Consider the following 26,407-nt stretch of genomic DNA (forward strand, 5'->3'; position numbering starts at 1 on the left):
TTCTCTTTTAGGACAGAGCACATTCATACATAAAACATATTCTATTTCTCTCTTAGGTCTTGGAGGGACGTGTGTAAATGTGGGTTGTATACCTAAAAAACTGATGCACCAGGCAGCTTTGCTAGGACAAGCCTTACAAGATTCACGCAAGTTTGGATGGCAGTTTGAGGAGAAAGGTATGGACATTTTTTTTTTTAAAAATCTCTCTTAATTTTCATGTACCTCATTCAGAACTCTATCCTGCAAGGTGCTGAGCACTCCAGAACCTCTGCTGCAAAGCAGTTCAGATTGTGTGCTAGCTTTAAGAACATGTGTGGTACCATTGAGTTCAGTGGGATGACACACATGCTTAAATACATTGCAGGATCAGGACCGGAGTGCTCAGCATCAGGTCCTCAGTGGTGTAGTGTGAATTTTTATAGCCCATTGATTCCTTCCAACTTTAATATAATGAACCCTACGTGTCCATATATGTGTGGGTCTGGATTTGATGCAGGCATGCTCTCATAAATGGGAATATGCAGAGGCAATTCTCAGAGACGTAACCTATTCATGTTTTAACAGACACCTGCTCACAACAGTTGTCAACAGAATAATATTGATACTGAAATAAAGCTACAAGCTTCAAGGGTTAAAAAAAATAGGAAAGGCAAGATGTTGAATGGCTTGGTCGGAGCCCACTGATAGCAAAACGCTTGCCTGCCGCTGTTGTTGCAGCCATGTGGTAAGCACTGTAGGTCAGACTCACCACTACCTTATTCCAACTTTTTGCTGGTGTAACTCATTAGATTTCAGGGGGTACACCAGGGTGAAACAGGAGTAACACAGTGGTGAATTGGGCCCTGTGTGACTACTGTTATGTGAGAGTCCCGTTGGAAAGCTGGGGAAAATGAGGGATAGACAGGTTAAAAGCTGGACATCATTTTGTTTCTTCAGCAGTCAAACACAGCTGGGAGACGATGACTGAATCTGTTCAGAATTACATTGGCTCTCTCAACTGGGGCTACAGGGTATCTTTGAGAGAGAAGAAGGTCACATACGAGAATGCTTTCGGAGAATTTGTTGGGCCACACACAATTAAGGTACCGAATAGCAATGTGTCCTCAATCCCTTCTTTACTATTTTAGGACAATGATGCTTTTCTGACACAAACAATCTTCTTGTTGGTAAGAGTGTGAAATACAAACTGTCTTGTTGCTTTGCATATAGGCAACAAATAACAAAGGAAAAGAGAAATTTTACACAGCGGAGAAATTTCTGATTGCCACTGGTGAAAGGCCGCGCTACCTGGGTGTCCCTGGAGACAAGGAATACTGCATTACCAGGTAAAAAGGAGCAAGAATGCAGAATAATCCACTATGCCTATTTTAAAATGGTCTCCTATGGTATGAGTGCTGCAGGTTGTAAGAGAGTAGGGGTGCTGAGCATGGTGCATCATTACTCATGGCCCTGTAAAGTAACACAAGCAGAGGAGAATGGCCATGGCAGAATAATGGACCAGCAAGAACACCAGACTTAGCATACATCACGAGTCTGTGAGCACTTAGCTATGAGACATGTTTCATGTGATCCTTTGGTAGTACGACTCCTGGCTGACAGCAGCAGTAATTGAGGATGCCATAAATGAGAGTGCCAAAATGCCCATAATTTGCATTAATTCATCAGGCCTATCTCCATCCCCATCCCCATTGCACTCATTGCCTCCCTATTGTCTGCGCCCGGTTCAGTGCAGCTGTAGTGGTTTGTTCAAGTTGAAGAGCACTGTATACTTTGAGAGAGCCTCTCTGCACAAGTGCTGAGGAAATCCTGAGTCTGAAAGCATTTCCACTTCTATAAGTCAGCAGTCTGTATCTGCGTATGCAGCGAGCTGAAGTACTGTTGACCCAAGAAATACTAGAGTTTTTGTTGTGAAACCACATGAAATTTGCCTGTCTTCTTGTCTTGTTACACCCTTGAAACTTAATCCAGATTCCCAAAGAAGTTCATAAAATTTCATGAATCTTATGGGTAAATACAAACTGATTTATGACTCTGTGAAAGCCATACAAAACTTATGGCTTTGCAAGGTTTTAACACACATCCAGGTGAAATGTAGTGGTTTCAACTGAGTTTAGCTTTTAGGTTCTTTGGAGCATGAAACCAAAGACAAAAATTATGGGCATGCAAACTTATGTGAGTCAAAACAAATAAAAGGTTTGAATAAACTCCTATGAATGGAAACAGCCAAATGTCATACTTTTCTACTAACAGGAAGTGGTGAGAGTGAACATCAGGGTTTTTTTTTAAAATTATATATATTACACACACATTGTTAAAAGAACATTTAAGATTGCAAAGTCAAGCAAGCATTCAGAAGTTAGGAAATGCCAGAATAGTTTGCCTGTCAATCTCAATTCAGTTCCTTTGTGCGCACGCATTATAATACAGACTTTAATTACATAATCACATTCTGTTTTTTCCACAGTAGCTTTCTCAGGGTGAATCCTGCTCAGCCCCAGCAGTCCTGGGCTGGAGCATGCTTATTATAGATGGAATCCTTGGAGAATTTAGCTGCCAAACGCTAACAAATCTCTACTAAGCATGTGGGATGCATCCATTGCCAGATTTCAAGCCATTGCTCTAAAGCAGGCGTTCTCAAACTTCATTGCACCGTGACCCCCTTCTGACAACAAAAATTACTACACGACCTTCAGGAGCAGGGACTGAAGCCTGAGCCCACCCAAGCCCTACTGCCTGGGGTGGGGTGGGGTAATTTCAAAGCCTGGTGGGGCCAAAACTCAAGCCCAAGGGCTTCTGCCCCAGGCCGGGGAGCCACATGTAACCAGAGCCCCGCCACCCAGGGTGGAAGCCCTCGCGCTTTGGCTTTGACCCCAGGTGGTTGGGCTTGGGCTTTGGCCACAGGCTTCAGCAAGTCTAATGCCACCCCGGCGACCCCATTAAAATGGGGTCACGACTCACTTTGGGGTCCTGATGCATAGGTTGAGAACTGCTGCTCTAAAGCATGGTAGAGCTAAAGCCTCTCCACAAAACAGTTGAAAGAAGTTGTTTTGCCCATATAAAAAATTTATTTTTTCCTACTTTCCTTCTTGGAAACAGTTGAACTGTATTTGCTGAAACATTAAAAAAAAAAAAAAAATCTAGCCTGAAGCAGACACTCATGTTGGAAAACTTCAGCCCAAACAGTTAAAGCTTAGCAAAGTTATATATAACTGTAAATAGGGGCTTTTAACATGAAGCAGCAGGAAACCTTAATTACGTGTGGACCTAATAGCCCCACCTATAGTTATGCTTTGTGCACATTTGTATTATTGTTTTATTTGCATATCGGTTGTATTTTTAATATTCTGTACAATACTGATTAAAATAAAATCTTCAAAAAGTCCAGATGGTACATTTATCTACATACTGAGCCTTCTTCCTTGTGAACAGTTAACTCATTACAACACCATTTGCAATGAGATTCAAATTTAAGAAAAGCAGACACTAAGATCAGTGCAGCTGCTTATACTTTATTGTAAACAATCCATATTTTTTTTTTGTAATTTGGACAAACTGAGAGGCAAATTAGAGTATTCCACATTCATTTTTGATGCTCCTAATTAGAACTTCTCTGCCATGTGTTGACCTCAGATTCCAACTATGTACATAATGTATTCCTAGTTCTAAAGATTTCCTATTTCCGCTATAGAAAAATAGCTGTCAGTTGTTTAATACAATTCTTTACAATCTGTCTAATTTAATGTATTTTATTTTTTTTCAGTGATGATCTCTTCTCTCTGCCTTACTGTCCAGGAAAGACCTTGGTGGTTGGAGCTTCCTACGTTGCCCTTGAATGTGCTGGATTTCTTGCAGGTCTTGGTTTGGATGTAACTGTAATGGTGCGATCCATCCTTTTAAGAGGATTTGATCAGGAAATGGCAAACAAAATTGGGGAACATATGGAAGAACATGGAGTCAAGTTTATTAAAGAGTTTGTGCCAATTAAAGTAAGCCTTTTCATTGGAACATTTGAAAGTGGTACATACGCATAAATGAAAGCAATCTTCAGATTACAGAATTTTAAGAAACATGATTTATCCATCTGAATGACAACAAAAAGTTGAATCCGTATTATTGGATATGCTAAAACATAAGTAAGGTTAATTTTTTATTACCTTGTAATTGATTTTGATAAACTTTATCTAATTGAAAACTACAATCTAGCTTTATTACTTAAATTGTCTGAGGTTTTAAAATTCTTTATAAGAATTAGATTCTTTAGCCTCCTGTGCGAAAAATATTGTTAGAAATGAAGGTCCTGATTCTGCAAACATTTAATTCACATGCTTAACTTTGCGTATGTGACTAGTTCCAGTGAAGTTAGCGGCACTATTCACATACTCCAAGTTAAGCATATGCATAAGTTTTTGCAGAACTGGGGCCAATGCATCAAAAGCATTCACATTACATGAGGATAAACTGAATGTCAGTTTCAGTTTGTAACATTCTGAGCCTCCAAATGCTTACTGCAGTACCTAATGCTTACCACCCAGTACGGTCAAGGAGCTATCCTTAGATATTAACTACTAAGGCCTGGTCTACACTGGCACGGGGGAGGGGGAAATTGATCTAAGATACGCAACTTAGTCAACGTATTTTGTATCAACTTAGAATCACTTTCTTCGCGTCCTAGCAGCACGGGATTGACAGCTGCCGCTCCCCTGTCGACTTTGCTTCCGCCTCTCACCGAGCTGGAGTTCAGCAGTCGACGGGAGAGCGATCAGGGATCAATTTATCGCGTCTACATTACACACGATAAATCGATCCCCGATAGATCGATCGCTACCCACTGATACAGCAGGTAGTGTAGACATACCCTAAGTATGGTAGTAAGTATTTGCAGCATAATACGTTAAATTTGCAAGGTGACAAGAAAATTCTTTTCACTGTGCAATAAAAATAAGAAGAATGTTTATCTGATTATTTTATTGAAAATAGTGTAAAAAATCAAGTACCAACCACCTTGCAGTTTAGTCCCCAATCGTGCAAATAATTACACATGTGTATATCTTTACTCACATGTAGTGTTTGCAGGATGGGGATCCCCAGACATGGACTCCTGCACGTGTGGTTTTAACAGAACTAAGCGTGGGCATTTGGGATCTCATGCTGTGGATCCCATGCAGGACTGGGGCCTAACTGTGTTTTTAAAAAAAAAAAAAAATATATATATATATATACAATTGTATCTTTACAGTGTAAGATAATGGTTAAAATAAGGCAACAAAAAGGTCCTGATTTGGCAAAGCACATAAGCACCTGCTTAACTTTGACTTTATGCATATGAGTAAGCCTGGTAAAGTTAAGCATATTCTTAGGTGAATTAAGGCCATAAAAAGGACCCATTATACTACACATAGAGCTTTTTTGTCCTTTATGTAAAGTTACTATCAAAGACCAGGGCGGGTGCCAACAGCATTTTGCTTAATGATTAGGGTTTAATTATTATAAAACGGGAAAGGAATTACGAAACAACTTCCATTAGGCACTAAGCCAATACATTATAATGTTTTAGGTGTTCAAGGATTAAAAATTAAATAAAATGCATTCCATTCTTTTCACTCCTAGCACACCAGAGGGTAGGCTTAAAAAACGTGTGTGTGGGGGGGGGAAATTGCCAATTTCTATTGTGTGAACTCACCCTGGTCTCATAAAGGATAAGAGATTTATGCCAAAAGGTTAGAGTGGAGATTGCAAGGAATTTTCTGTTCTTATTCATGCATAAACTGTAGCCATCCCTATGCATGTGAAAAAGAGAGAGCTGAATGTTTAGCTTCTAATTGCTCCATATTTAGTGCAGCAGTTTTTATTGGACCCGATCCTACAAGATGCTGAGCCTTCCTGCAAAGTGCTGAATACTCTCCACTCCCATTGAAGTCAGCAGGTGCTGAGGATGCTCAGCACCTCACAAGTGCTCAGCACACTGCAGTATTGAGCCCCTACTTATATTTTTGACTGTTGCATACTGTGTCTCTGCTACCTTGCCAATGACTTCAGTGGGAGAAAGATTCAGACCTGTACCCCATTCAGGAATATCCTTTGACATTAAGTCTCAGATGGCTGGGCAGATTTTCAGCAGCCATCTTCCTTGTTTTTCTTTTTGGCACTGTGTTTGAAGTTATGTACATTCCATTTTTGTATGAAGCCTTGTGTTGAATGTTGTGAGACAGCAGATGCATCAACTTAAATCAGTGGTTTTCAAACTGTGGGTCGCAAGCCAGTATTGGGTCATGGAATGTAAGGCACTGGGTCATGGCAGCTCTGGTGAGCACTGCTGACAGGCTAAGGCAGGCCAGTCCCTACCTGTTCTGACACCGCACTGCACCCCAGAAGTGGCCAGCAGCAGGTCCGGCTCCTAGCTGGGGGGGCCCCGGGGCTCCGTGAGCTGCCCCTGCTGTGAGTACCAGCTCTGCACTTTCATTGGCTGGTTCCCAGCCAATGGGAGCTGGGGGTGGCAGTGCCATGCAGGCGAGAGCCATGCAGAGCAGCTTGTGTGCCTCTGCCTAGGAGCTGGACCTACTGCTGGTGGCTTTCCAGGGCGCAGTGCAGTCCATGGTGCCAGAACAGGCAGGAAGCCTGCCTTAGCACCCCCGCTGCACCACTGACTGGGAGCTGCCTGAGGTAAGCCCATGCCCCAACCCCCTGCTCCAGCCCTGACCACCCCCCAAACCCAGAGCCTCCTCCTGCACCCCAATTCCCTCATCCCCACCCCCACCCCAGAGCCTGAAACCCCAGTCCAGAGCCCTGACCCCTTCCCACACCCCAACCCCTTGTCTCAGCCCAGAGCCCCCTCCCACACCCTGAACCTCATCCTGAAGCCTTCACCCCCGCACTCCAACCCTCTGCCCAAGCCTCCCAAACCCCTCATCCCCAGCTCCGTTGGGTTGCGGGCATCAACATTTTTCTTCGACTGGGTTGCCAGAAAAAAAAGTTTGAAAACCATTGCCCTAAATAATACTGTGCTGATTCAATGCAACCTGTAAAATGGGTCCAGTGACACAAAGATTTTAAGAAATTGTTAGGAAAAAATTGCCTTTTCTGTGCCTAAATACTGTAATATAAAATAATCACAAGAACGGTTGTTACAGTTTATTATTCTGGGTTGCTAGGTAATTATGCAGTAAAACTGTCCCTGAAAATTTCATACCATGGTAAAGGGCTAGATTGTGTTTTATAAACCGCCCCAGGTCAGAGGCAGCATGGAGCCTCACGGCCTCTGGGGAAGCACAGGAAGGGATTGTACTTCAGGAGGCACAGTCTCATTCACATGGCTCAGAGTGAAAAGGAGGTGTGGCACTACAGAGAACTGGCTGCATGCATTTGCAACCTAAATAGATTCAGAGTCTGTTCTTTAATTTTGTTTGATTAAATGTTAGTTTCCCTTTGGTGAGAGCAGATCCTGTGTATTCATCAAAGGAAAAAAAGTGCCATGGAAAAGATTGTGATATATCTTGCTTTTGAAGTGTCCATAGGATCATTCTCAGTAGGGAGACCTAGCTGCAATTAGATACAAAATTTCTGTCTTTCACTCTGTTATGCTAGGGTGAAAAGAGCTGCAGCCTTAGCATTTTACTCCTGCATATCTCTCGTTTGGAAAGTAAAGCTTAATTTTCAAATATTGTAGGTCGAACAGATTGAAGAAGGAACTCCTGGCAAATTGAAAGTCATAGCCCAGTCCACAGACGGCAGGGAAATAATTGAAGGGGAATACAACACTGTAAGTAATTCATAATGGTGCCTTCACATTGATAAAGAAGAGCATGAAAAACCTTTCAGTGAACATTAAGATTTAGTGCTGCTGGAGAGATCTTCTGGAGATTGAAGTGGTTTTTGTTGTTCAGGCCTTGTCTACACTACTGTGGTAAGTTGACTAATTCATGTAGCTGGAGTTGACATAGCTTAAGTCAACTTACCACGGTGTCTAGGCTCTCCAATCGACTAACTTATTCTTCTCATTCCGGTGGAGTACCTGAGTCAACTGGAGAACGCTCTGTGGTCTATTTTAGCGGGTCTTCACTAGACCCACTAAATGGATTCCTGTTGCATTGATTGCAGCAGCATTGATCTCCAGTAAATATAGACATGACCTCAATGTCAAGATGTGTTTCCTGTATATCTGCAACAGACAGTGAGTAAAATTTGCAAAAGCACTTAAATGGCATAGGAGCATGAGTCCCACTGACTTTCAAGGGAACTTGGGCTACTTGAGCCACCTAGGTGCTTTGAAAACTTTATTCATTAGGTTTTAGGGAGTACAGGGGTCTGCACGTGTGGAGCCACTTGCAGGATTTGTCCCTAAGGAGTTACCCACTGTAAACTATTGGCAAAGGAGGATAGGATACATAATGGCTTCTACTACAGCTGCAGCATGCTACTGCAATATTAGCATACAACAGATGGACTCTGTGAAAAACAGACACAAATAAATGTGGTCCCTTCTCAAGACCAACTGGTGAAACAACACTTACATGAAATCACCTAATGCAGTGGTCCCCCAACTTTTTACCTCATGCCTCCCCCTTGCTCCTGTCCATGTTTCCACCCTCCCCTCCTGGGGCTGGGAGTGGGGCTGCAACTCTGGGCTGCAACTCTGTGTGTGTGTGTGTGTGGGGGGAGAATATGGACAAGAGTAAGGGGACCAAGGCTGGGGCAAAGCTGAGGGCGGGGCCAAGAGTGGAGCCCTGGGCGCAGACCCGGCAGCTGGAACCCCAGGTATGGGGCTGGTAGTGGGGCGCAGAGCCAGCAGCCAGTGCTGGGGTTAAGAGCGGAGGTGGATGGAGCTCCCTCCTCGCTTCCCGTGGTGGCTGACCTGGGCCCCAGCTCCCCCCCCCCCCGAACATTCCTCTGCACCCCCCTGGGGGGGGCATGTCCCACATTTTTTATGACCTCTGGCCTAATGGCTAGGCTGAAGGACAGCTAGGGAAAGCTATATTTCTTTATATAATGACAAAACTAAAATAGTATATTTGTGTGTGTGGGTGTGTATTATATATATTTGATTGTTGCCCTTTTCCCCTCACTTCTTTGCATGCCACTCATTTTCTTAGGCCCTGATCCTGAAAAGACTTATGCACACAAAGTCAGTGAGACTACTTACAGTGCATAAAGTTAAGCCTTGTGAAATCCGGGCCTTTGATTGTAAGTGCTTGGGGGCACGGACTTGTCTACCTCAATGTATGCACAGAGCCTCTTTGTATCTCAGTGTATCACACCGGGACCTCTGGGTACTACCATAATACAAATTTTTACTAATAATTGTGTTGTGTGACATTACTTACTTCCCCTTTTTTCTGACTTACGCTAGTGGGAAGCCCCAGGTCTTAAAACCTGAGCCATCTCTTCATAAAGAAAGCTGCTGATTTCCTACCACCAATACCCCTCCTCTGACTATATCACCTTGACCTCTCCTTCCCGAAGGCTATCATTCCATTTAGGACCAATGAGCTGATGTGTCAACCCAGTTAAGACTGTAATCAGTTACTCTGCTGGAGAACTAAATTTAGCTGAACCATCTGGTAGTATTACGTATCTGATGTGCTCAGTCACCCAGCAGGGATGAGAGGGAGTTTTTGAACGTGTCTTCAACAGTTCTTAGTGGTTGGATGTGTGAAGCAACTCCTTGACCATAATTGCAGATCTTGAGGGACCTTTTTTTGGGAATCTACCATGCTCAAAGAGGTGGCCAGTTGGTGGGATAGGTGAAGAATTTCACCCGGCCTGGCCAACATTCTGAGCAAATGCTTGTGTGGAGGTAAGAGATAAGTCCTCTTTGACAATCATCTTGCTTAGGGGACATATCTAGACATAGCTGCTTGGGGTTCCAGAGCCAAAACAAAAAGAGACCGTTTTGCTCTCTTCTAATTTGCCAACGCTTTTGAGTTTCCTAATTAAGGAAGCCTTTCATTAAAGAACAGTTGCAGAGTCATGTCTTGATTTTTTTTTTTTTTTTTTATAAGTGTCATAATACTTCTGTATCCCAGATGAGAGACTGGAGAGACAGGATCTGATCTGCATTTGGGGATGTTTTCTTGAGGGAAGATATTTAACTGGGCTTAATGCTAAAAATATCAGCTGGCACCATTAGCTCATGGAAGAGGCAGGGATTGTCTCTTGTGCTTGTGCAATGCTTTGCACAGTGGGATTCTGATTGGGCCTCTGGCTACTACCATAATACAGATAACAACGTATAATAACAGATAAGTATGCAAATACCCTTCCATGCTCTTAGGAAATCACTAATATGTGCGCTGATGTTTTTCAGGTGTTGTTAGCAGTAGGAAGAGATGCATGCACAAGGACAATTGGCTTAGACAAAGTTGGAGTGAAGATCAATGAAAGGTAAGGACAAACTTTGCAATTCTAATTTTTGTGTTGATACGATTTACTATTGCAACATTAGTTATATAAGACATAAAAGATTTAATTTTCGAGACCTTTATTTTTCTTTCCATTTCACTTACATGGCAGTAGAAAACCTCTTAGCAGATAGCCGCCCCCTGTACTAAATACATAAAAAGGACAAACTCGGCAGTAATGCAAACATAGTCTGTTTTACCTACCTGCTTATACTGCCCTCGTCACCATGGTATCTCCCCGCCTTCCAGCAGTGCATTAGGCAGCGTGACTAGCATCTGTCACATGGTTCATTCTTTTTCTCATCCCCTCCCTGTGGGGAGAATTCTGTCTGCACTGTAGTGTTTTAGTAGGGGTTTGTTTATTAGGGTTTTTTTGTTTGTTTTTTTCTTTTTTAATGTACATGCTACTGTGTGTTTAAGTGAGAAAGCAAGGTTGAAGAAATGCACCTTGCACTTCAAGTGGAAAGTAATGAGGTGTGTGATGGTCCTTAGTTCTTGGGGGAGTTCAGTCCACAGTGTGGAACCGTCCCCCCCCAAAATATTCTTTCTCTTGCACAGACAAGCTTCTCCCTCACTGTAAGGGAGCATGTTGTGCCAGAGGAGTGGCGTTGTCGGCCATGGTATTCATCCTGAAGCTTTAGTTGATCTTTTAAATAGTCTGGGCCAGGGGTCGGCAAACTTTTTGGCCCGAGGGCCACATCTCGGTGGGGAAATTGTATGTAGGGCCATGAATGTAGGGCAGGGGTCTGGGGTGCAGGCGGGGGTTCTGGACTGGGGGTTGGGGGCTCAGGGCAGGGCGTTGGGGTGTAGGAGGGGGTGCGGAGTGTGGGAGGCAACGCAGGGGGGTTGGGGTGCAGTGGGGGCTCAGGGAAGAGGGGTGGGGGGCCGTGGGGGCTCAGGGCAGGGGACTGGGGGGTGAGGGGTTCAGGAAGGGTTTGGGGTGCGGGCTCCAGTACGGCGCTGCTTACTTCTAGTGGCTCCAGGGTGGTGGTAGCACACAGTGGGGCTCAGGCAGGATTCCCCCCGCGCCACTCCCGGAAGTGGCCAGCATGCCTGACGGTGGCTCCTGTGGGTGGGATGGGGTGGGTCAGGTGGCTCCGCCACGCGCTGCCCTCGCCTGTAGGTACCACCCCCAAAGCTCCCATTGGCAGCAGTTCCCCGATTCCAGCCCATGGGCGCTGCAGGGGGCAGTGCCTGCAGGTGAGGGCAGCGCGTGGAGCCCTCTGTCCCCCTCCTTCCCCAGGGGCTGCAGGGACATGGTGCCGGTCGCTTCTGGGAGCGGCACAGGGCCAGGGCAGGCAAGGAGCCTGCCTTAGCCCCACTGCGCCATGGGGCTGTCAATCCCGCAGGCCAGATTGAAACCCTGACGGGCTGGATCCTGCCTGCGGACCGTAGTTTGCCCTCCCCTGATCTGGGCTCAGGCTATGGAGCGCCTTGAAGAGAAGGACTGCAACCTAGAACTTGATGCAATATTCTACAGAAGCCAGTATAGAGAGCGGAAGACAGCTCTGATGTGCTCACAAGTAGGCCACGTTGCTGAGGAGATGTGCTGAGCTCGTTGGAATCTCTCTACACCTATAGTGTCTCCATTTGTTGTTTTCTTGGGAACAGCAAAAGACACTTCCCTGATGCCAGGCCCTTCCCCAGCCACATTCTAATGTCCCTGTGTAAGTCATGGAGGGTGGTAGAGCTCTTAAAATAAAAAGTTAGAAAAATTTTATAATGGGAAGTGTGAAGTGACCTTATTATAGGAGTGTATGGTGGTCTCACTATAATTCCTGCAGTCCATACTGTTGGTTGTTACCATGAAATGAACATCTGTGCAGAATTCCTTATCTATCTTTTCCCCTCCCTGCAGTGCCTACTGCATTATTTATTTATTAACAATCTGTGAATTATATTGAATGAGTTATTAATATTTTAATAACGTTTAAAAAAATTCTTGTTAGCTGCCCTTAGATGAGATGGTCTAGAACAGTGGTGGGCAACCTGCAGCCCACGGGACACACACGGCCCATCAGGGTAATCTGCTGGGGAGCTGCCAGACAGTTTGTTTACATTTGAACAGCCGCCCGCAGCTCCCAGTCCGCAGTTTGCCGTTTCTGCCCAATAGGAGCTGCGGGAAGCAGCAACCAGCACGTCCCTGTGGCCCGCACCATTTCCCACAGCTCCCATTGTCCGGGACTGGCGAACCACAGCCACTGGGAGTTGCAGGCGGCTGTGCAAATGTAAGCAAACTGTCTGGCAGCCCACCAGCGGATTACCCTGATGGGCTGCGTGCAGGCTGCAGGCTGCCCACCAGTGTTCTAGAAGCTTGAACCGAATGTCTGGCACTTAAAGTGGAAGACCGAGGGTTAGGGCTGCAGTAGCAACTTCTACTATCAGGTTGGATAATCAGCAATAGAGAAGCTCTGCTTCTGCTCCAAAGCTTGTGTGGGAAAATATCTCCTGTTTTGGGTCCTGGAGAGTCTCTGTACCCAACACAGCTACTGTGGGTGGGTGCTGAGAAGAGGATCTGGGTCCCACCCTATAACTCTGTAATTCAGAAGCCTGACTACCGCTTCAAGAGCCCAGGTTCTTATCTGGAGTGCAAATTGGTGTAGCTTTGGTTGGAGAGATGCTGGTTTGCACCAGCTTAGATTCTGGCCCAAGACTGTAACACAGCATTGTCTGGCTACTTGAGGTGTGTGAGAGAAATTCAGTATGTATCCTTCTCCTAGAGCTAGAGAGCTTTACTTCTGCAGGTTATTAATATTTTACTCCTCCAGTCTCCTATATTGAGTTACTTCATGCCTTGTCTCTTGTAGATCAGGAAAAATTCCTGTCAGTGATGAGGAACAAACGAATGTGCCTTATATTTATGCCATTGGAGATGTGTTGGAGGGCAAGCTGGAGCTCACACCAGTGGCAATCCAAGCAGGTAGATTGTTGGCTCAAAGGCTTTATACTGGAGCAACCTTAAAGGTAAGCAAGCAATTAACACGAAGCACTGTCATTGTTCTATAGGCAGCATATTGGACTATATATTCATAGCAGGTTTTTTCTTGTTTGTTTGTTTATTCTTCAGCTTCCCTCCTTTGCAAAGATATTACTGCAGACATCTTCTGCCTATAGTGCAGGACAAAATTAATACCTTAAGAATGCAATAAAGGTCTGATTTTTATCTAGTATAAGTGGGTTTTTTCTTTCTCTCTGAGAGTGTAATAAGAAAGTGAACTGAGGCCATTTTGACTAAATTTTAGTGCTATCCTATAAATGTCAGCAATAGCAATAGTTTCATTAAACTAACTCTCATTCACAGGCAATTTAGTAAATCTGCTTATTGTCCCTAAATAGACAGTAAAAGGGTTTCAAGGTGATGCTGTTCAAGGTGATGCTGTTAGTTCTCAGAGCTATTTGAACTAATATTTTAACCATCTTTGTGTTTTCATTATAATACAGAACTCTAAGTCCTTCGGCATTTTAAAATATGTATAGAAGAAAGGTCTGATACGTTAGTGGAGCAACATACTTTCACTTATAGGGTCTGGATCACCACTGCGTATTTCCATTTTATATCAGTGTAACTCTGTTGAAGCCAGTGGAGTTACTCTGGCATCCATATAGGAGTAACACAGTGCTCAGTCAGGCCATATAATCTTTATATGAAAAGGGAAAAAAATATGTCTCCAAAGTGCTTTTCCATCTATCTAGGTACTCATGGCCCCCAATAATTGAATATGGACACAAGGATTTTATCTTGCAAAGACTTCTGTGTTCATATCACTTTCAATTGTTAACCAGTCTTGGTTTTAGGTTGGCCGCTATTGCAGTAACAGAAGTCTGAACCAATGAGCATAGTGCCATTTCCTCAGCCAGGCAAACTTTAATAAATCCGTGACTGGAGCCAAATTTTTGATTGCAATACAGGGAATTTATCTTAATTTACACTTTCTGCCAGATTGCTCTATTTTAGTAATTGACATTCTTACGCTGCAAAAGCGAGAATTCCCCTGGTCAGTGATTCCAGGAAACTAGTTGTTGTTTTAGACAACGTCCTTGCTTGTACTACTCATTTTCCAAGACTTAAGAAGGGTGATTTGATGGGGCATAAAAAAGTATGTATGGAGGGGGAGGGAGGAGAAAAATAGTCAGAGTCTTTTCGGTGGTCCCCTACCACAAAGAAAATACATTAAGAAGAGCCCTTAATCAATAGAATTGTTTGTGAAACAGTTTTCTGTCTGAAAGTGAGAGTCAGGATTTCCACATGAAAAGGGGCGTAGGGAAGAGCCCTGGATCTTTGGCACATCAGGGCCAATTTCTGCAATACAACAAAGGAAACCGTGTCTTATTTTATTACAGTTCTGCCTATTTCCTTATTGTGTTTGGCAGTATAATTTAAAAGTTGCATCCCTGTAACTTTATAATCACCAACAGAGAAGCTCTGTTGAGAATACTTGCCTCTGTGGGAAGGGACATTACTTGCTGTACTTGGAAGTCTTCAAAGACAGAGCCTGCTCCTGCTCCCATTGAAGTCAATGGCAAAACTCCTATTGGCTTCAGTGGTGTGGGATCAGGCACATAGTGCCCTCTGCAGTTCTAATCATACCCTGCAAGAATTCTCATGTTTTTTTTCCCCCCTTCATCATCTTAGAAGCTATGCACCGTACATGCAGTGTTACCTATTGGAAATTTTATTTTAATGGCATTTGAGAATCTACCTTTTATCTTCAGTTTGACATGTTAAAGGAGGGCACTGAATTTCCTCTTCCTTCCTAATCCATGCATGTTGCTTTCTGTGTAGTTTAAAAGATTAGTATAATCTTTCTAGTCAGCATCTCTAGAGCCACAGCCTTAGGTCTTGTTGCTTTCAAAGTGATACCTTCAGAGTTATGAATTTCCCATCTCTGCGTCCTATGTGCCAAATCTCTCTGAGATGTTAACAATGCACTGATTTATAACTGGAATATTGATGGTGCTAAACAGGCCGACATAAAAAAATATATTAAATCCCACACAGTGCGACTATGTGAATGTTCCAACCACAGTGTTCACGCCACTGGAATACGGAGCCTGTGGATTCTCAGAAGAGACAGCGTTGGAGAAGTTTGGGGAGGAAAATATTGAGGTAAACTGTTCAGTTCTGCTTATTCATTAACATATATTTTTTTAAAATTACGTTTTACCTTCCTTCCCTCTTTCTTACAGAGGGAATGTCTACACTGCAAGTAGACGCCCACAGCTGGCCCATTCCAGCCGACTCAGGCTCTCAGGGCTTGGGTTGTGGGGCTGTTTCATTGCTGTGTAGACTTCCAGGCTCAGGCTGGATCCTGCGCTCTAGGATCCTGCAAGGTGGGAGGGTCCCACAGCTCGGGCTCCAGCCAGAACCCGGAAGTCTACACAGCTATGAAACAGCCCCGTGAGCCTGAGTCGGTTGGCACAGGCCAGGCATGGGTTTTTCTTTGCTGTGTAGACCTACTGTTAAGGGCAACAGGATACTAAGAATATTTTTATCGCTTTGGTTAGACCCTAAAACCTGGTGTAAACATTAGTCTGCAATTCTGGTAAACCTAGCTGCAGATGTGTTCTCTTGTTGGCTTGTGTGTAAAATACTTGTAAAAATGTAATCTTTGTCTCTAGACATAATAAGGGGATCAATTAGTGGAGGAGCGTTGAAAGGCAGTAAATGTTTTTTAGTGCCAAAGCGGAACTATTGGTGTAATCACAAAGTATGGCAATATACTCCTCTGCCATGGTTGTTATTCCTGTTAGACTGCTTGGACTTATCTACACAAACACTTAGTTCATGGCAAGCTGGGGTGTAAGTACCTCACACTAGCCTGCCACCCACTGTCTGTGTGGACCCTGCTGCTATGCACTATTAGTTCCTTAGTGCACTTTGATCTACCCTACTTTGAAATGGCATCAGGCTCTGCATGGACACTTAGGGCAGATCTACATTATGGGGTTAAGTTGACTTAAGTTAAGCAACTCCAGCTATGTGACTAATGTAGCTGGAGTCGACGTACCTTAGGTCGACTTATTGTTATTGGGGTGTCTACACTGTACTGGGTCAACGGGAAAAACTCTCCTGTTGACTTGCCTTACGCTTCTCGTTCCGATGGAGTACCGGAGTTGACGGGAGAGCGATCTGCAGTTGATTTAGCGGGTCTTCGCTAGACCTCGCTAAATCGACCCCCAGTGGATCGATCGCCGCAATGTTGATCCATGGTAAGTGTAGACATACCCGTAGTGTAGAAAGCTGTTCAGAGGTGGATTTACACCCCAGCTTGCTGCAAGCCAGATGGTTGTATAGACAAGCCCTAGGGCCCTGATTGTACGTGTGTACACACGTACGTAGGACACACACACACACTTTTAATTTTATTCAGGGGAGTAGTCCCGCTGAGATTGCTCAGGGGAGTAAAATTGACCGTGTAAAAATTTGTAGGATTGGGCCCTAAAACAGTAAAATATTCTACAAACCACAGAGTAGAAAAAAAGCTTTGCAAGAATCTGGCAGTGAACGGTGTCTTCTCATTGATATTGCTTTGGGAGCAAGGCCTGGGTGAATGATTATGTAAGGACTGGTTCATAAATTAGCAAACTTTTACTAGAGTAAAGCTAAGATGATTTTTTTTAAGAGGGCTGTGTGGAAAAAGAATGATATGATCTGATGCACAATGCCCTCCCCCCCTCCTTTTTTTTTTTTACGGGGTCTTACTTCTGGCCACTGGAAGATGGCTGAAATTTTCATTTGCACACACACCTTCAGTTTATGTTCACAAAACCCAGTCTGTGCAAGCCCCCAAACTGAATGTGGAATCTTGTACCCTAAACTGTGAAAAATGCACTTGTAGTTTTAGAAGACTTTTTTTTGAAAATTTGCTCGAAGGAGGCAAAAAGAATTTCAATGTCATTTGTAACCTGGCTGAATTCTAATTTGTATAATTACAATTTACAGTTTCTTTGGAACTTAGTTGCACCTGTAGTCTCCTTTTCTTTGTCCTCTAAACATTTTTTAGTGGTGGTCTTGAGCTGCCTTTCACCCCTGAAATGGCTAAATTTCAGTGTTGGGTGACAACATCTTTCTATATATGTAGTTTATAAAGTGCCTTAGAACCTTACTTATGTGAAATGCATTAAACCCAGGGCTGGCTCCAGGCACCAGTGGAGGAAGCATGTGCCTCGGGCGGCACAAGCTAAGGGGCAGCATTCCGTCTGTTCTTGGGGTGGCGCAGTCTGGGTGCCTTTTTTTTGTTTGGGGCGGCAAAAATGGTAGAGCCGGCCCTGATTAAACCAGCTCTCTCCTGATTTGTTGAGGGGCATATGTTCAATTTTTCTCAGTAAGCCGCAGTTAATTAAAAACTCTTCTCATCTAATAATTTAATTTAGTTAGTTGCTGGTAAAGCTGCACTGCTCCACAGAGAACTCCAGGAGGGATTGTGTTTTACTCATTTTTAAGAACTATAAGGGTGAGAATTTCAGAAGTGCCCCTTGTCAGCCTAACTCTGCTCCCACTGAAGTTAGCAGTAAAACTCCCCATTGACTTCAATGGTTGCAGAGTTAGTCCAATGCTGAGCACTTTTCCCAAGTCTACTCTAGCACCATAAACTTATAAAACTTATTTAAAGTCTTTATTGTATTTCTAGGTTTACCATAGTTATTTCTGGCCACTGGAGTGGACTGTCCCATCTAGAGACAACAACAAATGCTATGCAAAGATAATCTGCAATATTCAAGATAATGTAAGTGCATTTTTTTCCTCCTGGGGAAACAGGAACCAGCTAGTTGTTTTAGGGGCCACAGCGAAAGGGATAAGTAGTTGTTTTTCCCATTTGTTAAAAAATAAATATCCTTCAGTTTGTCACTAATCTACCTTTGAATATTTTTAAACATTTCTAATAATATGTACCAAATATTTGTTTTATAGAAAAATGGCCCATTTAACAGACTGTATGGCTGACATTTGTACATAGTAGTTTTCCATAAGGATTAAAAAAATATTGGTAGTTATTACTAGAAATGTTCATTATATTTCAAAAGTAGGTAAATAAACTATTAGTAATGCTACATAGCTCTTACACTTCTAAGAAGTCTTCCTGTTCTTCCTTTAGGAGATGCATCTCCCTTAAATCAAGGTCAGCCAGAATCCATCAAATTTCATCTTCTTACAAATCCATGGGTTAGTTTTGAACCCTTGGGATGACTATAACAGGATTTGCCCTCACAAATCTTATTTTAAATGATAATGCTAAGATTAACTTGACATAGCAGGGATAAAACTACCACCCTTCGCTACTACAGACATCTACAGAATCTGTTAAACCATTAAGTAGATTATAAAGAATCAGCATTCCCGGCTATAAGTGAACCAGAGCTGTTTAATAAGAGCTGAGTTGGACTTTAATTATTAACAAGTCTCTCCCTTGCCTTTAACTTTTTCTACTGTGACAGTATCTTTGTTGCTAGATATTGGTATCTAGCAACTAATATTAGCAAACATCTATAGATCTAGTTTATCTAGCTACTCCTATCCATGTTGTCTAATGTACTTATAGTAATTCTAAGGATCCTACCACACACTGATGGTGTCTAAATAACTATCTCATCCCTAAGGTGCCCATCACTATAGTATTTAGGCTCCACTTTTTGGAGATCACCTTTACACCCATGTGGATCCTGTGGTAGAACTGAGGCTATAGGGCCTGATCCAAAGTCCATTGAAGTAAATGGACTTTGAATCCGGGCCTTAATTTGTTCACATTTTATTGTCCTGAAAATTGTAAATGAGTTTAAATATCTATAGGGTTAGAGGTTGTACAGGATGAAAATTCAGTGCATTAATAAGTTTCTACCTGAAACTCTTACTAATACAATGTCATAAAAAAAGAGAGAACTGCAAATAGATATACTTTAGGTTTTACCCATTATCTTATCCTTGAAATAGCCCATGGGTAACTAGCCCATAGGTGCTCACTAATGAGGAAAAATAATCTTAAACTCAAATCACAAATGGTGTGTCCTGTAGTTAGCAGAAGCAGATAGCAATCCTGTTGGATATCAAAGGCTATAGCATGAAAACAGAACCTTAGCTAGCATAAATCACGTAACTCCATCGAAGTCAATGGAGCTATGGCAGTTTACACCAGCTCAGGATGTAAAATATTTTATAAATCAGATTTGTCGTTCTGTCAGTAGTACGAAAGGAGCTATACTAAAATGTTTCCAGATATTTTTCATTTGGACGCTAGTGTATGCCAGAGAAGTGGAGTATGCAGTGATAGTTGTTTTCTTGTGAATATCTGCCTTGTCTGTTTCAGCAGTCACCAGAGATGTTAACTATTGGTTGTAGTGAAGGCTAAGATTTTGGCACGGGTATTTTTATTAAAAGTCATGGACAGGGCATGGGCAATAAACAGTAAAATCACAGAAATGTACAGTGGGCTAGTATTAAGGGGTAGCAAGCAGGGTAATTGCCCCAGACCCCCACGCCACAGGGGGCCCCACAAAGCTAAGGGGTGGAAAAGTTCAGGCATTAGCCCCGGGCAGCAGGGCTTCTGGCTTTCGGCTTGGGCTTTGGGCCTGGATGGCAGGGCTCGGGCTTCAGTCTCCTTGTAACCTGACATCACATCCATGAGCCAATGTTTTGATTTATGACCTTTTGCATAGAATATGTATTACTTGTCAGTGAACATATTTGCCCAGCAGTAATCATTCAACCAGGGCCGCCCGGAGGGGGCAGGTGGGGCAATTTGCCCCAGATCCTGCAGGGGCCCCTGGAGTGGGGTCCTTCACTTGTTCCGGGGGGCCCGGAAAACTCTCACGGGGTCTGGGCCCCCGGAGCTTCTTCTGCTCCGGGTCTTTGGCGGCAATTTGGCAGCGGGGAGTCCTTTTGCTCCAGGACCCGCTGCCGAAGACCCCAGGCCCCCTGAATCCTCTGGGCAGCCCTGCATTCAGTTACATCAATCCAGTTAGAAAAGCTAAATAGAATCATATATAAGTGTTTCTTGTGTTGTTACACTTAATGTTACTTAACTGCTAAACTGGGAGTTTGTAAAATTTAATTTTTATTGAGATGATTCAGAACAAACACACAGTAAATTACCAGCCAACACTGGCCCTGGTATTGCAATATGCTTGATATACACATATGCTTATCTTCACTTAGGCGAGTAGCCCACTGAAGTCAGTGGAACAACTCATCTGAGTAAAAGTTAAACACACTGTCTTTAGTAATAAGAAAATCTTCAAGACTATCTGAAGAGGATAAATGTACAAGGCTACTTGAACTGATTTTCTTTATTTAGGAGCGAGTTATCGGTTTCCATGTGCTTGGTCCAAATGCTGGAGAAGTTACCCAGGGGTTTTCAGCAGCCATCAAATGTGGACTGACAAAAGCGCAGTTGGACAACACAATAGGAATTCATCCAGTTTGTGCAGAGGTGTGTATGTGGTGTCAGAGGTGTGTGTGTGGTATCTCGCAACAAAAAATATATAAGGCTAGATTTTCTTATGCAGTGCAGCCTCTTTGTACTGCAGTGCCATATGATGTGATCCTAAAGCTAGTACATCCAGCTCCAGGGGGAATCACCCCAGATTATGGCATTTTGCTTCAGCCAGCGCAAGGGGATCTTCTGATCGAGGAGAGCAGGCATCCCCCTCCTTCCTGCTGCCAGCACATGAGGGGAAAGAGTGATGATGTAAGAGGTCCCATACCTGCTGTACTCCACCAGAAGATCTCTCTTTCTGATCCTCAACCTTGTGGACATTTACAGCCATCATAAATCAAAGCATCCCTAAGATGTTCTAACTCGGAGCACAGGGACCAGTCTAATATAGAGTGTCAGCAGGATCAGGGATGGTTCAAGAGTGAACTTTAAGCCTGCCCATAGCTACTTCCACCCTTGCACTCCCTAGCTTGCACGATGCACATTTTGGCCGTAGCTGAGAATCTGTCTCACAGCCTTTTATTTTGGGGTCTCGGGGGAAGATGTTGGAAATCTTTGAATAATAAGAGTTTATAAAAATGAATTTTGGTTTCTACACAAAGTTTGATTTGAATTTTGGATGACCAGGAGTTTCAGATATTGAAGTTTTTACTGTTTTTATATAAAGACTCAGGGTTGGGTTTTTTTACATATGTTTAATTCTTTAACTATTTAATGTCAATGGTCTGCCATGATGTAGTCTCTCCTCTGTCTGAGAGTAGAGAAGTCTCCTCACACTCTGACTCTCAGAAATCTGTGTATGAAGGCTTCAAATATTTATTTCTGCTAATTGGTTATCAAGGCTAACATTTCAGGTTGATCTATGTACTTAAAATAAGCTTATAAACTGGTATTCTAGAGAGAGATCAGTTACTTAATGATTTTTCTCTTAAATTCTGCCTCTCCGGAGATTTTTTTTCTTTACTCAGTTCATGTGTCTGACTCCAAGTAAAGAAGCACGAAAAGGAGCAAAATCATTTGCTGGTGTAAATCAGTTACGTTCCATTGGAGAGTGCCTATTTACACCAGCTGAGGATTTCCTCTAAGGCTAAACATATGCTGCAATTAAAAGCATGTGCCCGGCCTATGCCAGCTGACTTGGGCTTGGGCTAAGGAGCTGTTTAATTGCGGTGTAGACATTTGGGCCCGGGCTGCAGCCTGTGCTCTAGAACCTGAGAAGGTGGGTTGCAACCTGGGCTCTAGAACCTGAGAAGGTGGGCTGCAGCCTGTGCTCTAGAACCTGAGAAGGTGGGTTGCAACCTGGGCTCTAGAACCTGAAAGCCCAGGCTTCAGCCTGATCCTGAACATCTACGCATGCACAGCTGTATATGTCTAACTGCAGTGTAGACATATCCTTAGTCACTTTAACTCTTGAATCTGTCAATGGGTCTTGGGCTGAATGTGTGTCCTTATGTACATATTTTAGCTCCAAGCTGTAATATTCTAAAATACCAGAGATTTGCAAAAGTCGCCACATCTACTTGTCTGTGCTATTTGTATGTTGTGTTTGCAGCATAATACAAGGTAGGCAAGATGACAGCCTTTGTGAATGTAACAGATTGGCAGATAGCAGAGTCATTTCAGAGCATCCACAGCTAAGGTTTTATCTTTCTCTGTAACATCATGCTATAATGGGGTTCTTATCAACCCTCAAAGAAAGGAAAACAAGTTCTCATTTTATCAGAGGCCTTTTCCTGGTAGATGGCTGAGTGGGAGTCTTCACACCTGTGAATTCAAATGGCGTATTAGCATATGCAGTGTGAAGATAGAATGATAATCATAATTTATTTTGGACATCTGAGCTGCTAAAATTGAAAATGAATAGTATGATTAGACATAATGTGGTGTGGTAATTTCAGCTAATCATGTTTATTTGGGGAGGAGTGGGGGAGAGAATCATTTTGAGGAGGAACATGCAAATTAAAAGCTCCAGAGGGTTGTGGTGGTTTTTGTAGTGCCAGCATTCAAAAGGTTTTTGCTCCTTTTACTTAATCTCATCTCTTATTTAGCCAATAAAAAAAAACAAAAAACTTGTTGGCATTTTGTGGGTATTGGGAGAAATAGAACGATGAATGACCTCAGCATGCTTTCTATGTTGTACACTTATAAACATTCTAAAGGAAAGGAAATTACTATCACTTTCCTGCACAGATGTAGCACATCTTTATTTCAGACCAGATACTGCCACCCTCAGTGACTTCCAGTAGTATCTCATTTCACAAGCAGTCTTCTGACAAGCACAGTGTTACTCAGCATGAGTAAGGGCAGAGGCGGATTTACAGTGAAACACAGGGTGCCCTGGCATGGGGCCCCCCAATGATGGTGGGGAGGGGCAGGGCCGGGCAGCTGTGGGGGCAGAAGCTTGGTCCTGCCGGCTCCTGGGGCTCCTGCTGCAGGCTCCGCCCCCACCAGCAGCCAAGCTCCCTCCTTCCCCAAGCGTGCCGCCTTCCCGCCCCTTCCCACCCAGTGCTTCCCCTGCCGCCTAACAGCTATTTGTCGGCACTCAGGTCGCTCTGGGAGGGAGGAGGAGGAGCGGGGCTGCAGCACACTTGGGGGAGAAGGTGCAGAAGAGGCGGGGGCAGGGCCTTGGGGTAAGGGGGTGGAAATGGGGCAGGGCAGAGCAAAGGCGGGGCCTCTGCACTCCCCCTACATATTACCCCCCCCACCATGAGCTGCTCAGGGCAGGAGGCTAGGGTGGGGCCTGGGGCTGGGAGCACCCTCCCAAACCCTGTCCTGACTCCTGCACCCCCCTCATGCACGCTGAGCCCTCCCTGACTCCTGAACCCCCTTACACTCCCCACCCCCCCAAACCTTGAGCACCAAACAGGAGCTCCTGCACCCCGCCACACACACTCCCACCTGCACCCCTCGCACTAAATGGGAGCTGCCCCAGGTAGGTGCTCCACACCCCTGCCCCAGCCCTGAGCCCCCGCCAGCAGCCTAACTCCTGGCCAGACCCTGCACCCCCCGCCCTGACCCGTGCACCATCTCAAACACCCCCAGCCACCTGCCCTTCCTGACTCCTGCATCCCCCCACACACACCCCACCTGCACCCCTTGCACCAAACAGGAGCTGCCTCCACGCCCTAACCCCCTGTCCCAACCCTAAGCCCCCTTCTGCACCCTAACTCCTGGCCAGATCCTGCACCCCAATCCCCAGCCTGCTCCTGCATTCTATCTTTCTCCCAGACCCTGCAGCCTCAGCCCGGAGCCCCCTCCCCGATTATAACTTCTGGCCAGACCCCGCACCCCAACACTTTTTTACATTTTTTTTTTTTATAAAGCGCTCTTACCCAAAGCACTTTACAATAGTTAGCTAATGGTACAAACAATATTTGGAAAGATCATTAAGGGGTCTGCCAAGACCCTCAGCGATTTTCAAGTGGTCTGTGGAAAAATAGTTTTTGTAGTCTAACCTATCAAGGTACCTCACTTTATTTTCATTTACTTCCTATTACTTATAGGAGGAGGAGGAGGAAGAAAAAAAGGATGAAAAACAGGGGTGGGTAGCGGGGAGATGAGAGACTGTTTCTTGGCTGGGTCCCAAGGAGGGGCCCCAAAAATGAAGCTGAGCACAGGGCCCCACTAACTCTAAATCTGCCACTGAGTAAGGGTAGAAGGATTGGGCTCTAACTTACTTTACTTTTATAAATTAGAGTCAGATTTTGCTTCTCTTACTCTACAAAACAGGCTCTTGAAATCAATGAGAGTGTTTGCAGAGACAAGTGCTACTCAATGTGAGTGTAGGTGGCAGACTGGGCCGTAATGAGACCTGGTTTTAAGAAAGACTGAATTGTAGTGATTGAAAATGTTGGTATTTACAATTCAGGCAAATCTTCCTTTAAAAACTGGCATGACTCAGCTAGTTCACTAATGAGCACTTTCCATTTAATGGATTCTATAGCCTTGTCTTCACTTGAACAGCTAACAAGGTCTCAATTGAAAAATCATGTTTCCAGTAACTCTCAGATCCCAGCTGGTTTGCTTTAGTCAAGAAGCTATGCAGAGACCGCACAGCAGCTAGAGCTAGCCAGTACACACAGAAGTTGGGGTGAAGACAAGAAGGAAAAACAGATAAAGCTAGCACATTTTAATCTTTATTTTCATTTCAAAGTGACTTCAACAATGCAATGCAATCAAAGTCCACTTGAAATGAAAATGAAGATTAAGATGCACATACCGTATTTTGCATTGGAGAATTAGAAGCCCTATTTCAAACCCAGTCCCTTAGCTTAAATATATCCTCTTTCTTTTCACTATAAATTAAGGTAGTTTCTTGCATGTATCTGAATTCCTTATTGGCATGTAGTGTTTTATTTGCTTACAGAGGGAGGAGGTTGTGTATCATTTATTGATGCTATTCTCCAAAGAGCTGTTAGCAGTCTGTATACAGCAAGGCTTCAACTTACTGAACTTTAAGGCTTTCAGATCTCTATTAACTGCAGACATTTCAATCTTATTTGCATGAGAGAAATGTGCAGATACTCTGTTCTGTTCTCAGTTTATCCTTCCTCAGAGATGACTTTGATGCCAGCTAATTACTGTCGCTTTGAACCATTTAGATAGAAGTGGTTTTGATTTCCTGTAATCCTTCCTGTATTATACGTGTGCAAAACAACACCATCAGTTGTGTAATAAACCTTAACTACTAACTGAGGTAATTTGTTGGATTTCATGCAACTTATTTTTCTTCTAAAATTTCAGTACTTTTTCATTTTACAAAAACTACTCTTGAATATCTTTATTTTTAATGTAAGTGTCAGGAAAGCACCAAGAGCCCTCACTTTGTAGACTAGAGCTACAAAGGTTTCTTAGCTATTGTCTGGGGAGGAGGGGGAGAAGAAAACCTTTACAAAGTGCACTGAGAATATTGTTCCTTCAGCATCATGTTAGAGCAGCTTGAATCCAAGAGAACTACATTGGAAGAGTTGTGCTCATGGAATTTTCATTTTTTTTCGGGAACCGTTTAAGCTCCTTCAGTCAAAGATATAGTTTAAAAGAGCCTGGTCCTGAAATGTGTGGGGTTACCTCCATTAAAGTCTATTATTATTTTATTTGTATTACAGTAGCATGTAGGGGGCTAGGCACTGTATAAACCCCTAGTAAGAGGGAGTCCATGCCCCACAGAGCTTATAGTCTTATAGATAAGACAGACAAGAAGTGTGAGAAAGGGACACACAAAAGCAGAAGATTGTAAACTGAGGCACAGAGCGGTTAAATGACTTGCCCAAGGTCACAGAGAAAAAGTGTGTCAGAGCAGGGAATGGAACACAGGTTTCCTGGAATCTTTGATCTTGGCACTGGACATTCTTGGACTTCAACAGGCGAGTTGCTGAGGTAGAATTTCCTCCTTGCAGGTACTATGTTGGGCCACAATAGGTGTCCCTATACTGGCCCTTCCCCAGACAAACCTTTGTGCCATGGGCAGTAGACGTTGGGGCCTTAGTGTGTATTCCTATGGCCATTCTGGCTTGTACCGCAAATGATAGGAACCCCAAGGTATGCTGCCCTAATTTAAAGCAGCCTCCAGGACTGTTCTAAAAT

The 26,407-nt window shown here is 43.7% G+C and overlaps 1 protein-coding gene across 2 annotated transcripts in view; it reads left to right on the forward strand.

Moving 5' to 3' along the window:
• TXNRD1 (thioredoxin reductase 1) overlaps positions 1-26,407 on the forward strand; it is a 57,240-nt gene that overhangs the window by 26,632 nt on the left and 4,201 nt on the right. The window contains exons 7-16 of one of the 2 annotated variants that reach the window (XM_039487079.1): positions 57-176; positions 940-1,082; positions 1,210-1,325; positions 3,761-3,986; positions 7,664-7,756; positions 10,301-10,377; positions 13,202-13,358; positions 15,394-15,501; positions 18,026-18,121; positions 20,684-20,818. In XM_039487079.1, the coding sequence (XP_039343013.1) occupies positions 57-176; positions 940-1,082; positions 1,210-1,325; positions 3,761-3,986; positions 7,664-7,756; positions 10,301-10,377; positions 13,202-13,358; positions 15,394-15,501; positions 18,026-18,121; positions 20,684-20,818 (1,271 nt within the window). Of the gene's footprint in view, positions 1-56; positions 177-936; positions 1,083-1,209; positions 1,326-3,760; positions 3,987-7,663; positions 7,757-10,300; positions 10,378-13,201; positions 13,359-15,393; positions 15,502-18,025; positions 18,122-20,683; positions 20,819-26,407 lie in introns of both variants that reach the window. The other variant, XM_039487078.1, reaches the window with a different exon arrangement.

The sequence above is a fragment of the Mauremys reevesii genome, linkage group 1, assembly GCF_016161935.1.
Source record: "Mauremys reevesii isolate NIE-2019 linkage group 1, ASM1616193v1, whole genome shotgun sequence".
NCBI classification, from domain to species: domain Eukaryota; kingdom Metazoa; phylum Chordata; order Testudines; family Geoemydidae; genus Mauremys; species Mauremys reevesii.